General features: G+C 34.6%; 1 protein-coding gene across 5 annotated transcripts in view; it reads right to left on the minus strand.

Moving 5' to 3' along the window:
* Positions 1–1,890: 1,890 nt before the first annotated feature.
* The window catches only part of LOC141461831 (uncharacterized), a 93,450-nt gene continuing 79,543 nt past the window's right edge, over positions 1,891–15,797 (minus strand). For 4 of the 5 annotated variants that reach the window (XM_074143203.1, XM_074143202.1, XM_074143204.1 and 1 more), the window contains 10 exons: positions 15,575–15,680; positions 15,063–15,217; positions 13,698–13,816; positions 13,069–13,266; positions 12,439–12,579; positions 11,554–11,619; positions 10,919–10,993; positions 8,016–8,090; positions 3,989–5,671; positions 1,891–2,159 (listed from right to left, as the gene is read on the minus strand). In XM_074143203.1, coding sequence (XP_073999304.1) covers positions 1,998–2,159; positions 3,989–5,671; positions 8,016–8,090; positions 10,919–10,993; positions 11,554–11,619; positions 12,439–12,579; positions 13,069–13,266; positions 13,698–13,816; positions 15,063–15,217; positions 15,575–15,680 — 2,780 coding nt within the window. In that variant the 3' untranslated portion in view covers positions 1,891–1,997. Of the gene's footprint in view, positions 2,160–3,988; positions 5,672–8,015; positions 8,091–10,918; positions 10,994–11,553; positions 11,620–12,438; positions 12,580–13,068; positions 13,267–13,697; positions 13,817–13,859; positions 14,977–15,062; positions 15,218–15,574; positions 15,681–15,797 lie in introns of those variants that run through there. The other variant, XM_074143206.1, reaches the window with a different exon arrangement.

The following is a 15,797-nucleotide window of genomic DNA, read 5'->3' on the forward strand; positions in this document are numbered from 1 at the left end:
CTCCATTACAACTAATACATTTGTCCCACCGGTGCTTCCACTGTTCGAAACATTTTTTGTAGTCATCTTTAGAAATGGCTGACAGCTCCTTCTTCGTTTTTTTCTTGACCTCTTCAATGTTGTCAAATCGGTGACCTTTCATGCCCTTTTTCATGAGTGGAAATAAGAAAAAGTCGCACGGAGCCAGGTCAGGCGAGTAAGGTGCGTGGGGCAGCGGAACCATGCCATTTTTAGCCAAAAACTGTGTAACAGAGATGGCTGTGTGTGCAGGTGCATTGTCGTGGTGGAAGAACCAGTCTCCTGTTTGCCACAAATCGGGTCTTTTTTGGCGAACACTATTGCGCAATCTTTTCAAAACTTCCAAATACAAGGTTTGATTGACGGGGACAAACTCTGAATGGACTACGCCTTTGACATCAAAAAAGCAAATCAGCATTGTTTTGATGTTTGACTTGACTTGACATTTTTTTGGTCGGGGTGAAGATGACGTCTTCCATTGGCTCGACTGTTGCTTTGTTTCTGGGTCATAACCATAGCACCATGACTCATCACCAGTAATGACCTTTGACAGAAAGTCTGGATCAGTTTCAAGCTGTTGTTTCAAAGCACGACATGTTTCAACTCGATGTTCTTTTTGATTGTCGACTGACTAGAACTCGAGGAACAAACTTGGCAGCAACCCTTTTCATCCCCAAATCTTCCGTTAAAATTCGCTGAACCGAGCTCCAAGATAACCCACTACTCTCTGACAGTTGATCAATTGTCTGTCGACGGTCTGTGAACACCAGCTCTCGAATTTTTTCAACATTTTCGTCGATTCGGGCAGTTGATGGACGTCCAGAACGAGGTTTGTCATCAATCGACATGTCGCCATTTTTAAACCGAGTAAACCACTCGTATACTTGAGTTTTTCCCATAGCATCATTTTTGTAAGCTGTTTTCAACATTAAAACACTTTCAGCAGCATTTTTGCCGAGTAGAAAACAAAATTTCAGAGATGCACGTTGTCCACTTAAACTTGCCATCATAAAAAACGAAAAAAGAACAAAACAGCGCTGGTAAAAACAATCACTGCAGATGAACAGAACAAGCCAGGCAGACAACACAGGCAGGACTGAACTGGCAAGGAATTGCGCTATACACGTCTAGCGGCAGAAATGCGTACTACATAAGCTCCATGCGCGGCAACGCAATTCCGGTTATTTTTGGGTACCCCCTCGTATATCAATAACACATCAATCATACTAATTTTGCTCCTTTCAAACCATGAACCCTTCCGTTCACTTCTTCAAACATCATGAGAGGGGGGGTCGAATAAATTTGGCACCTCTCTTCATACTTATCTATCATACGGGTTTGTTTTATACCATCATTTGCCTTTCACACTATGGGCATACGTATCTAAATTAAATCTCTCATCTGACGTTCTGCGCACACACTAAATTCATGCTTTGACACAAATAAAAACTGTAAATTGATATCAGTCATGACGAATGCAGTGAGCTGTAAAAAAAACTCTTAGGAAGAGAAAATCTAAGGGCCAGCAGCTGGATTCGAAACCTGGACCTTCGCGTGGGAATCCAATACGCTAAACGCATAGCTAATCCCTTTCCTGGTGGTTGGTCAATATCTTTAAAATTATGCAAAAAAATCGTTAAGTATGGGCATAAGATAGATAAAGTTAGTGTTCTACTTTGCTAACTAAGAAGTAGTTTGGTATCTTCTAAGTTGGCTCATAAAAATAATTAGTTAATATTTCCATCAGTATACTTATTAGGTAGGCAAAACAACGTTTTTAATTTTCAGGTGAATACGCACACTTTGTTACTAAAAGATCTATGTATGTAACGAAAATAATATGAATAAAATAAAAACGAGTTTACTTTTCTAATATGAGTGTTCCTTTATTTTAATTCTATAAATTATAATTTTTTTATTACACACTTTTAGATTCAGTAACAATTAATTACAAAGTCATTTATATGGTAGACCTTCTTCTAAACGCTTTTATTTGGCGATCTTCTCCGACCATTTCTCTTTCTAGATTTGATGTTCAATCCAATTGGGTTGATCCTTGGTCTAGCAGATCTATCAGAACTTGATTTTTCAAGATATTCTCTTTTCTTCGGCAGTTCTGCCCAACTGATAAGGGTCATGGCCTGCAAACAACGTTATTAATGTTCCAAAATATATCCAATTTTATTTGACGGTTTTTACTGTGGCTGGTAAATCCTCCCTCTTACCATTATTTGGATTTAGGATAAAGAAAACAAAAAAAACTCCTACACTTTTTTTACAGCAGCTACGGTGAAGATATTAAATTTTTCCCAGCAAAGTTTAAAAGTTTAATTGATTAAATTGTTGTTAATAAAAAAAATTCAACGCTGTTGAAGACCTTGTGAGGTCGTACAGGAACATGTCCTTGATTAGTGTATTGACGTGCGTTTTTTTTCAGAAAAAAATAACAGGTTCAAAAGGGGTTTCTATTGATTTTAATGAATGAATCTTTATTAAAAAAGTTTGAATGAAATCCAACCATAAAGCACTCGTTTATTTGCCGCAGAACTAGAAGTTTCTAATGACACAGATAGTAGCCTCTTCTACAATGAGGTAAAAAAAGATGTTGGTCCAGTGGACATGATTAATATCAATTGACCACTGGCAATACAGATATTTTCTCTTTCAAACAATCAATGTGATCCACGATTATAAAACAAAAGATGTAGTGAGAATACTCACACGACCTTTTCTTACTACTATTCTCAAGGTTCTAACTCATTAATATTCTCCTAACTCGGAATCTGGGGCGAACTCACTCACACGACCTTCTCTTACTACTATTCTCAAGGTTCTAACTCATTAATATTCTCCTAACTCGGAATCTGGGGTGAACACACTCACACGACCTTCTCTTACTACTATTCTCAAGGTTCTAACTCATTAGTATTCTCCAAACTCGGAATCTGGGGTGAACACACTCACACAACCTTCTCTTACTACTATTCTCAAGGTTCTAACTCATTAATATTCTCCTAACTCGGAATCTGGGGTGAACACACTCACACGACCTTCTCTTACTACTATTCTCAAGGTTCTAACTCATTAATATTCTCCAAACTCGGAATCTGGAGTGAACACTCACACGGCTTTTTAGAGAGAATGTACCAATCTCCTCTCTTATCCTATTACCCTCACGTAGAAGAATCTTAATTGAACATTCTGGAAAAAATATTTCAAGTATAAGTTGCTAATTTGTATGTTTTTAATCACTATATGAAGTTTTTAATGAAATCGAAGTAAACGTTTTCTAGGAAATCTTAGAGTACTGAACATAATTTGGTAAAGCGGCACTTCTAATCAGCCTAATTTATTCAAATTTAGATATTTAGTCTCACGTGTGATTTTTATAAAATTGTGTAAGTGGCGAGGAAGGACAACACACTAAAATGGTATTTTAAAGTAAAAGCCTAACCAATCACCATTCCCAAAAGTGCTCTCAATCAAATTTTCTTGGAAAATGTTTTTAACAAAAGTTATAGATCTACATATTCAAAATTAGTACACCATTTTTATAAAACTGTTCAGTTCTTCCGGTATTAACCAATCTTGACTAAACCCTTATTGTGGCCTATTGGTATCAAAGTTAAATATCTAAATTGTGCTTCCAATACTTTTTCGTACTGTAATCGTACAGATTTTCTATTCTTAGTTTTCAACGGAAATATATAATTTATTAATAAAAATATATAAATATTTGTTGCTATAGCACAGTAAAAGAAACTAAAAATTGCATCGGAATTTCTTTTAAACCCTCTAGGTCCACAATTAGCTATTTCCGATAAGCTTTATTTCTGATACTCGCAAACTTTGACTAACCAATAAAATTCAATAACTTCACCGAAGTTCGTAACTGAGTGTAGGATTGAATTTAGTTGTTGATGAATTTGAATAGAACATAAATATTGAAGTAATATTTTCGATTACTTACGAATTCGTCGTAGAAATCATTCAGAATAAATTCTGAATTTCTGTCTTCGTATGTAGGCTGAATAATCTCGTCTGAGTCTACTGGTAAAGATCTTAAGTCATGTTCATCACGTCTGCCAGCCAATGCATCCAAATTTATATCTCGAATATAAGATTCATACAGTAGACGAACATTTTCATGCGATGTTGATGAAAGAGGTGAGTCTAATATAAATGGTGATTCTGATGATGAAGTAAACGATTCCTGTGAGGACTTTGGCGTGGCTCTTAGTGACGGTGAAGTGGGCGGCGATTTTGAAACTGAAGTGCTCGATTGTGGTGCAGATGAAATTGTCGCATCAGGCAATGCACGAGCTGTCTCGGCTGGAACTTCTTTTGGTTTTGGCGGAGGAACAGACGAGTGTTGTACAGATATTAGCAATGGTGACGAAGAGAACAATTGTGAAACGTTGTTGGGCAATTGTGATGAAGAGCTGGATGATGGGATAAATATCGTCTGCTCAGTTCCATTAACATTTTTACCACATTCTTTTTGTATTGATGGAGTTATGATACATGATTGTAAAATTACTTGTTCACTTAACTGCTTATTGATATCTGCTTGAATAGAATCAGTGCCTGTTATGTGTCTATTGCTAGGATTAGGGTCATTATTAAATAAGTGACTATTGTTATCTCTTAATTGGTCAGCGAAAGGACCCTGTAATCGCTCACTGCTGCCAAGTGACTGGCCAGAACCAGCTGATTGCCTATTATCAATCGCTTGTTCAGAATTACCTCCAAAAAGATGTCTAGTGTTGCCACTTAGATGGTCAAGGAAAGTATTATTTGTCTGCCAAATACTATCCGATGTATGGTCAAAATTTGTACTTGTTGATTGACTTTCGCAATCTGAGCAGTGAGAGTGAATACCAGTTGATTGAATATTCTCATACGTTTGATCAGGAACTCTACCATTTGGTTGTCTATCTTCGTGAAGTGCTGTACCAAATGACAGTCCTCTTCCACCTGATTGGTTTGACTCAGTTCTAGTTAACTGACCACGGTTCTCTGGTTGCTCAGTTTTATTACCAAAAATCAGTTTCCAGGCCCATGATTTGGTAGATACATTATCATCTTGATTAGATTCATTTACTCCACGTTGGTTTTGATTGTCATGATCTGTTTCAGTCGTTGTATCAATCGACAATATATAATTAGTTAATGGTTCATCAGGTTCGTGATCTAAGTGGATTTTCGTGATCAAACCTCTCCTCTTTTGTTGCGCCTCATAAATTTCACGCAACTCTTTTTTAAAGTCTCTTTTTGTCACAATATCTTCTTCAACAGAGAGACTCTCCGGAAGTTGCTCTTCTTCTAAAGTCTCTATTTGCTGGGTGTCTAGTTCCTTCTCCAGTAGGAATTTCTCGCCTGAATATTCTTCTTTTTCCAACATTTTTTTAGCCTTATATTTTTCTGGTGGTTCTTCTTCTACTATCCCAATTTTTTCAACTGCTTCGAGTTCACCTACTCTTTCTTCAGCTTTTACTTTTTCATATTCGCATTCCGCTAGCTTCTGAAGAACTTTACTATCTGTCACACTTAGTTCTATTGGAAAATCGTCAGTTATCTTACGTGAAGGTCTTGAAGAAGAGCCCAACATATCTTCCTGTAATAGTTCCTTCGATCTGGTTGGTAATGATTGCTAGAAAAGAAAATATTTAATTTTTTACTATTCTGTCAAATTTATTTGGAACGTATCCTTGATAGACCCTTAAAAATTATTCTATAAGTTATTCAATGAAATCAATTTATTAGATTGGTAGATCAGTGTTTTCAACATCAATAATCAAATGAGGCCGTTTAGCAAGTGTTAACTGCTTTTGTTAAAAAGCGTTACTAGTAAATTTTAACGATATACAAAAAAAACTTTTTTTTTATTTCAAAGCGCGTCAATGTTTGAGATCACTGTAGCTCTTCTTTTAGTGCACTGCCGGCATCCAGAGAGTGATCTCTCGTCACAAAGAAGAAAGAAATTGAGCTGTAAGAAGCTTCAGAGAAGAGATAATCTAAGAGCCAGTAGCTGGAATCGAATTCAGGATTCCTACTGAGCTAATTGCTTCCCTATGTGCTAATTTAGTAATAAAATTGATTTTCATTTAAGTTTCCCTATTTAGTAAATCATATTAAATACGGAGAGAGAAAACGCCACTTATCTGAGATATTGTCATTACCTATCCGCAACAGAAGATAAAAAGTAGGTAATATTGTACCAGAGTAGCTTGTTGCTCGTGGAAGATTCTACGAACTGGAAATTTCATTAAAATACAGTTTTATTCACTGTAGTTGTAGAACTTTTGAAAAAAGCGCCCAAATAGAATTACTCAATTAAATAGGACTACAATTGTGGATTTTCATGAAAATCTTACCAAAGCTGCAAGAAAGATATTCAGCAGAAGTTTAGACTTGTGTAGAGAGTATTTACATGAAAGATGCCGAGTTTTTCTTATCGTTTATTAAGTTAGGAAGTGGCAAATTTAGAACATATAATGACGAGTTGCCAACCCTTATTTAATGGTGAAATAATTTTAAAAATAGAGAGAGACCGCTAACATAAAGAAAAGTGCATGTGTTAACAGAAGACTGTCTTTAATTATGGGTTGAATAAGAAGGCTACAAGAAAATTAAGATCTTTCCTGAACTTCTTTTACCGTAATCATAGGTGAAGAAGTCTTGCATACATTAAAATGAAGTGATGGTTGCTTTTATTTGATGATAAAACAAATTTATTCTGACTAACCCACAACCATTACATTACACTACATTTTTTAAAACCTTCAATTATTATTATTTTGGGTCTTTGCGTCACAAATAACATTTTTCGCAGTCAGAGGACCTCCCAAAATTCGAGTATTTCTGGTGGAAAAATAATATTTAAAACCGATCACGAATAAGATAAAATTGTAACTTTGATCTTAAATATCTCCAACAAATATTGAAACAGTATCAACGTCATTTTTTACAACATTTTATGTAGTTTTCATAATCATTGTCAAAACCAGTGGTCCTTATGAAACCCTTATTAGGTTTTTGGCCGTATCTCCGCCAAAAATAAAGATACAGCATAGAGGTTGACAAATCTGAACACTAGACCAAAAAAAAAACATAGTTTATTTAAAAGGTTTTTCCGGATTTCCGCTTTCCTAAAAAGTTATTAGCGATTGGTGCGTTTTAAATGGATCACCCTGTATAATATACACCGGCCCTCGGTAATAAACCAATAACCTTTTTTGGCCCTTTACAGAAAAAGTTTGCTCTAGAAGTTCTCCAGCGGCAGCCACCTGTTTAGGTGGAGATGATTTGATAACAAGATAGACGCGAACTATTTGAAATTTAAATTTGTCTTCAGGAACTGAACAAACGTAATTAAAACAATCTGCTGCTGAGATTTAACTGCCGCTTGTGCAGAGATTATGTGATTAAATGGATGAAGAAAGTTTTCCTTATGGTGGATTATGTTATTATGTATAAAATTTTTAAGTTGCCCTCGTTTCTGTCGGAAGGAGAATTAATTAGGTTTTGCTCAATAATTACGCACCTATTTAGTCACAAAACAATTTGTAGAAATAATAGACAATAGAGGCATCAGATGATAACCTTATGAAATATGCATGTGGTTATATTAGTCACTCACACTAAGGGTTGAATAAGTAGCCTTACCAGTCTCAAAGCCCTTGATAGTCTGTAGGGATCACGAATCTGGAATTAGTTATCCCGTAATATGACAATACTAGATTTGGTTAGCTGTGGAAGATTGATTCGGCTATATTTTCTAGGAAACCTTAGAAAGAGAGCAGTGGATAAAAGAAATATGCAATAACATGGGTACAATGCTTTTATAATTTAAAATCTACGAAATAAAAAGTAGGGTTTGGAAAGTAAATCACGGTGCTATTGCCAAAATTTGTTTAGCCAGTTATAGATTAAAATTGGTAAGCAGTTGGCTCAACAGTTAGAGAAGAGCCTTGATCTGCTAGCTCAGTACTCACTATTTCCTTGGCGAATCCGTCGCCTGATGGTAAAGTGAACTCACTTCGTGGCTCTTCTATGTGATCAGGTACAATCTGCAACAGATAATCGCGTTTTGGATCATCGTTTCAAACAGGGTGAATAAAACTAAAGTAGTTGTTCAAGATTTATTATTTTTATTGATCTCTAGATTCTGTTTATTTCCACAAAACTTAGCTATGAATCCTTCCGCAAGTTATTTAAAAAGTAAACTACTATTCTCTCTGTTAATTTTTATTAGAAAAGAGACATGCCTAATCTCACTCTGAAAATGTACTAGTAGACAATGGTAGAAATGTACGAGGGGCAGCATAAAGTGAAAAAATGTATTTTTTGCGGGCGTTAATCCACTAGTTCTGTCCTCCTGTTGCTAAATGCCTTTACTTAGGTACTATTTTGAATAAATTTTCCACGTGTCGTTCTAGCGGAAATGCCTGGCGTTAAGTGAGTTCTTGTACATATACGATGATATAAATGTTTGACGATTTCGTAATTACGGACATAACACAGTAATTCTCCTCAAGTTCTATTTTCTTTTATGGATATCAGGTTAAGATACTGTTGCTTTGCTAGAAAAGTTTACGGGGTGGTTCTTTAGACCATGTATGTTAGATGGGAGGTTTTGTAGCTTTAAAGGTGATCGAATGTTTTAAAGTGAAGTATTGATGAAAACCATGCCAACTTTAAGAATATGCAGAAAGGTAGTCACATTAAGTAACTTAAAGGTAATAGCTGTAACTTCAAAATTCAAGAGAAGTGGTCCAACAGCCCCAACACACTACTTGTCAGGCTTTCGCCTGTAGCATGAGGGATCCTCTGCACCCATCCACTTCACTTTGACATTCGTTCATTTGGCACCTATCCTTATGGAGCGGTGAGTCTTAGCATTTGAAGAACTCGGATGACATCGTGCTACCCTTAGCAGCGTAATCAATGGTTTTCTAGCGATTTAATGATGCAGCCAAAAATTCGGATTTATAACAATTACACACTTAAAAAAACTTACTTGGACTTCTTATAGCCAGTACAGTAAGTATAATAAGTGAGGAAAAGAAATAATCTTCTTCTTCTTTGTCTTCGCTCTAATGCCTTTAAGCGTCGAGCTTTAGTTAACTTAGGCCTTTAACCAACGGATGTACTCTTCCCTGTTATTTGCTAATTTTCGGATAGAAGACCAAGTCTGACCTCGCTTTTGTGCCAATCGCCCGATGTAATCCAAATAGCCCAATCTTGGACTGCCTCTTGGTCTGCGGCCTTCCATTTGGCCTCCATCAAGCATCTAATCTTCTCTTCTTCACTTCTCCTGCAGACGTGGCCAAATCACCCCAATTGCCGATTCTCCAACTTGGTTACGAAGGGTTGTACCTCTAAGCTGCTCCTTACTGTTTCATTTCTAATTTTATCACGCTTAGTTTTCCCTTCGATCCGGCGGAGAAATCTCATTTCGGGCAGCTAAAACCCGGCTTGCATGCTTATCCAGCAATGTCCACGATTCTACCCCATTCTTAAGAAGAGGTAAGTAGACGGTTTTGAAGACGGTCATTTTCACTTTTTTGCCACATTTTCTCTTTTACCGACCACAGTATTCCTGATCAGACCGTAGGCTTTATTGGCCACACCCACCCGATTCAGCACCTCTTTATCAATTCTGCCATCCCGGCTAAACAAGACACCCAAGTACCTAAACTTCTCTAACTGTTCCATGGATGCCCCTTCACACTCCACCTGGATTGATTCCTGTGACCTTCTAACGTGCACTACCTTGCTTTTACTCACGAAAAGAAATAATAATAATATTATTACTAATTTTAGAAGCTAAACATACAATTTACACAATATATGAGGTATTTACTACAACTGAAAATTATTTAAATAAATATAACTAAAATAATAATAATAATAATAAAGGAAAACAGAAAAAACAAAATAGGGTTCGAGACCCTATCTCTCACTGAGAATGAAAAGTAACAATCAACTAGATATCATAAAATTGGTATTGCAAGCGTAACAGGCCCTACTGTCGTCCAAGATTGTCTTGTACATAACGTTTAGCGGAGGATACAAAATGTTGGTCTGGGGAAGGAGCGAATCTATTAATTACGGGAGTTCGAGAGGCGTTAAACAGATCCTGTACGTCAATATCACTGCCAACATGCTTTAATAGAGACAATAATAAAGAAGTGAAGCTTAAAGTACTGATAGTTTGAAGTAACAATATTGTCGATAAGTTTGATTGTATAAAGTATAATTTAGAACATCATAAAGGGAATAAACGCTCATCGTATTAATGACGCAATCATTGGCGTGAATAAGGATTTTTTATTATTCATAATCAAGCAATGATTCTGTTTGAATCACAGTTTACTTGGTGTAACTTACAAATTCAAACAAAACGTCTGATGATGCGATTGCCCATTAAATTCAGGTTAAAAACTTTACTTTCTGGCAAATAAAATGCAATTAAAATAACTTGGTTTGGCCATTCTGGATCTGCTAAGTCTTCGTTATACATAAGACAATCAACAGGCCTATTTTCATTTATGGTTGTGAAAGCCGGATTTAGACAAAGGAAATGGAGAAAAATACTTTACAATCCTTTTACTTCAACAAAGTAAAAGGATTGTAAATCAGAAAAATATATGAACCAACTGAGAAAATAGGCAACGGAAATAATCTAGAATTATTGCTCTAAAAATCTGATCTGGAAGTCCAAAAAATAGTGTACAGTGCAATTATAGTTTAAAATCTACGAATAAAAAGTAGGGTTTGGAAAGTAAATCACGGTGCTATTGCCAAAATTTGTTTAGACAGCTATAGATTAAAATTGGTAAGCAGTTGGCTGAGCAGTTAGAGAAGAACCTTGATCTGCTAGCTCAGTACTTACTATTTCCTCGGTGAGGTCGTCGTCTGATGGTAAATTGAACACATTTCGTGGCTCTTCTACACGATCAGGTACAATCTGCAACAGATAATCGCGTTTTTTATTATAGTTTAAAAAAAAAGGGTGAATAAAACTAAAGTTGTTTTTCAAGTTTTATTATTTTTATTGATTTTTAGATTCTGTATTCTTCCAAAAACTTAACTATGAATCCTTGCGCTTGGATAAAATGTTACCTAAAAATTATACTACTAGTTTGTGTTAAATTTTATTAGTTGAGAGACACTTAAAAATCACCCGTTAATGTAAGAACACATGTTGGAGATGTCGAATGATGTCTGAAAAAGAGGAAGTGGGCCCACAGAAAGAAAGACGGTCTCCCGCTTAAGATAAATGGTCGGTTAAGATCAACTTGATATGGGATTGTGCAGAGTCTGTAGGCCGTTACGCCATAAGGCTGATAAGTTTATGTGCGATATCATGTTTCTCATGAGTCTTGTTATCTGAACCTATTAAACCTATATTAAACTAACATTTAATAAAAACTCGAAGTTTTTTAGAAAATGTAAAAGTTAGGTCCTCGAGAAATACAGTAAGTAACGTGAGTGTTTACTTCAAATATGAGTATGTATAATAAATACCTTGAGTCCTGTTTTTGCTATTAAATCCAGATATTGTTCACGGCTCCTTGGGTCGTCGAAACTTTCCTAAAAAAAGATTACCATATTTTAGTACACAAGACACAAGATTTGGAACCGTACAATGGGGTACTTTTTTGGAAAATTTATTGTTCCGTTCTAAAGTTATTTATTTTAGTGTCGATTTCGTGGTCTTACAAGTAGGATAAATTCCCGTAGAGTAAAACCTTGGCATGTCAATTTTACATCTTAGAATTACTAGCTCTTTTCCCCTTAAAATGGTGTGCCTTCGTTCTCATATATCTATGAAGTATAAGACATATGTTCTACTGTGGATCTCTTCTTCTACTTGGAGAGAAGAACCACATCATTTGCATGAAGCGAATTACTCCCAGATTGTGCACTGATACTCCCAAATTTGAAATTATCCTTCTCTTTCTTTTACTTTTTAAATTCTAGTTTGTCGGGCGTAAAAGGAATCAATGCAGGAATGTTTTTCCCAATTAAAGAAAAACGAATTTTCAAGACCTGAAGCTTTGAAGCCAATATACTGGAGTTCAGAACATATTAGAAGAAAAAGAAGAGGTCTAAAAGTGTGCAACACACGTATCAGTGTTTTACATTCAGTAAATTCTGAAGTGATTCAATAAACCTAGAACAAACTTTTATCTAGCAATTAGTTGATTAATATTTGGGCTGTTACAGCGCTAGTAAATTATCGTTTTTTTATACGTGGGCTTCACAGTACCGTGATTACCATTAAAAATTTAATAAAATGCAAAAAATCTACAGATTTAAGGAATTTCCTTCATATTTTACATAATTTAAATAAATCTTTTAAAATTAAAGAAAAAAACCATATAATTAACGTCCATTAAGAAAACCTACCACATCTAATTGCTCTGAAATCGAATTGGCTACCGTGATCAACGCAATAAACAACTGATGAGAAATTTTCTCCTTGGCGAATGTTCTCAAATTGGAAAATTGCTTCAGGCGCCAAAATAAATGTTTACCCACTGAGTTTACCTGTAATAAAAACATTAATATTAAAAATTCACACATTTATATGTGTAACACCTAAAATAAAATAGGTTTTAAGAAAATGTTGCCAAAAATGGCCAAATACGGTTTTCAGAAATTGTCCTTGTTCGTGTTGATACTTTGTATGTGTGTTGATACATGTATCTTTAAGGGGTATAAATAATGTATCTTATAGGTGAGAAGTTAGCCCCACATATGAAAGGCCCCAGCTAAAATTATTATAATTTATAATAACTTATTCAATTTTAACCCGATTTTGATAAAATTTAAAGAAAGAGCTAGGACTTCTCTAGCTATATTAAAGTTATCCAGTTCTACTTAGGGGAAGTATTGAGATCGTTTCAAATTATCGACGCGATTTACATAATAAATAATGGAGTTTCGCATTTTCTGTGATTTGGTGCCACCTAATGGCTCTCAATTTAGATCACTTACATGATCTTGTGCTGGCAGAATTGTATGAGCATGACTTACCTTGCGATTAATGTAATGTTTCATCTTGGTAATACATTCCTTTCTCTTTTGATCCAATTCTAAAATGTTTCGCATCTCTTGTTCGGTGATCATTTGGGTATTTAAAGACTTATCGGAAGTGTCTTCTTCAAGAAAATATTTGTTGAGAGTCCCTTCTACTTCTTTTGGAATTTGCTTCATACTTTTCTTTTGCCAAATCTATTCAGAAATCCGAATTTAATTAAATAGTTCTAATATACAAATATTGGCGCCAATAACCTTAGATGTTGACGCGCCTTAAATCATTAAAAAAAAATATACAAATATTTGTTAATTTAATCTATATCATCTGCGCCCGGAACCTCCTCTGTCCACTGTCGCTTGCAGACAGTGTTTTCTCGTTAAATGCAACACTGTCTATCATCGGAGCAGTAGAGACTACGAGGAAGAAAAAAAATCTAAGGACTGTCAGCTGGACTCGAATCCAGGACTTCCAGCTAACAATTCTCGTGCAACTACTGTGCTAATCCTTCCCATAGATCTATTATTAATATTCTAGGCATTTTCCTTTTTTCTTTGACAAGTAAAGAGAATAACTCCAACCTACTGAACAAAATTATTACATGTTGAAAAAATGTATAATTTATTACCAGATTCGGATTTGTGGTGATATCAGAACAAATATTTATGTTGTATTTGTGTGGCATTTGAAAATTAAGATTCAACGGGTAGTTCTTTACCCAACTTGGCGTTTCTGGATAGGTCCATCCTTAAAATAGGGAAAACAAAATTAGTGAGTAAAAATTGGGTAATCAGGTATTTTATTTTAAACTGTATTTTTATTTGTAATAAACATATTCAAAGTAAGGTCATTCACAATCAATGAGTAGTGCATAGAACATGTACTTACTTAATTTAATAAAATAAAATAGTAGTAATAGGAATAAATAAAGAAAATATTTACATATATAATAACAATGGGAGCTAATGACCTTATTATAATAATACTTTGAAGGAAAAAATGTTTAATTTACAACTGTTATAAAATTATTTTTTGAGTTTAGTTTAAACTTAATGCTCATGTGTTTGATTCTATTTAATTCTTTAAGAAGTTTATTACCATTTGCTAGTTAGTTAAAACGTTTATTATTTTGTTTATTGAAAAGTTTATCTCTTATTGTATTTTTCTATCATTTTTTAACAATCTACACTGTACCCATATGTAGGGCCTAAAGGCTTCACAAATTATAAATAAATACAAAAATATTTTAATCTGTATTTAAGCAATATTTCTTCTATTAAAAATTAGATTCTTCCAGAACTCAACTAAGAAATGAATAGCGAAAAGATCAAGCAGTCTAGAATGTGATGTACATTTCAAGGTATACAATCAGCAAAACAAATTACTTTTGAAAAAAGTGGTGTGATCATTCTCACCACAATCTAAAAAAGTATCTTCTTCAAACTCTGATTGTTTCTGCAAGTTAGTAGTCAAGATAACAGTAGACTCACTACAATAAAATGGAACAATTGAAGGAAGCACACCCAACTTTCCAACTTCGAGAAATTGTTCTTTTAAAATCAATTTTTATTTTTGTTTTTGCGCGTGATACAAGTCTTCTGCTGTTAAACTTGTCTACCCATTGCATTTTACACTATATTCGGCTACAATGTAATAAAAGCTCTATGTATCAGTATTCTGTCTTCTTGCAACAGCACTAACGATTGAGCACACTCTTTGAGATGTTGAATTCAATTTAAAGTTTAGAAAACGCCGAATATTATTGTCTATCCAGAGCGAACAATAAACAAAGAGATAAAAATACTAAATCATGTTTTCTTGTTTGATGTAAATAGTTCTCTAAGTGGATGAATTCAGCTTTTAAGAGTTTACAACCTCATTTCTCCCTTAATAGAACAAAAACAAACCTAAAATTCATAGAAAAGTGATGTAGAAATCACCAAAGATATGTTTGCAACAAGAAGTTTACAGAACCAATATCTAAAACAATTACCAGGTTTCTTTCTTCCTGGTCCAATTATTTCTATCAATTTTGAAAGCGTTTTCTTGATGTTTTCATTGCTTCTTGATTTGATGTTAAATGTCCATACAGGTACATTTTTTTCACTCATATAATCGAGCAATGTAGGGTTCAAAGCATCATGGAACCTGCAAAGGGATAAATGAAATTAAAAACTTCAAAATCAAACCTGGTCTCTCTTCAAAATGAATAAATCTTTCGCCTTTTAAAATCAAACCACATTCCATTGATGTTTATAAGCTCCATATGTAAACATCTTCAGACCCTCCTACAAATTCATCTTTAAGTAGTCATTCTAACGATAGAGTTTTTGCCTATGTTTTTTTAGAAAACTATGACTATCCCTTACTAGTAATTTTTCATCATCACTATAAAATGTTGTACATGGTTGCAGAACTATTAACTTATGTTCTAGACTAATATATTTATCGGTGGCATCAAAAATATACATATAATTTAAGATTTCTAACAAATGTTCTACTAACCAGAAAAAGTTGACTCTTTTGTAAATGGCATCCGTTTCAGCCAAAGACTCAGTCCTAGAGAAAATACGCACGTACGTAGCTCGTCTGGTTATGTTGAAGACCCATTCTGAAAAACGCAATTGTAAATATTTATTTATATCGAATTTCTTTTTAATCGCAAGTTATGGGGAATTTCTGTGGATTGTGACCCGGACTTAATCCATCAATCTTGGTAGCTTTATCA

The sequence above is a fragment of the Rhodnius prolixus genome, unplaced genomic scaffold (assembly GCF_049639745.1).
Source record: "Rhodnius prolixus isolate KJV_2025 unplaced genomic scaffold, Rpr scaffold_12, whole genome shotgun sequence".
Taxonomy (NCBI): Eukaryota; Metazoa; Arthropoda; class Insecta; order Hemiptera; family Reduviidae; genus Rhodnius; species Rhodnius prolixus.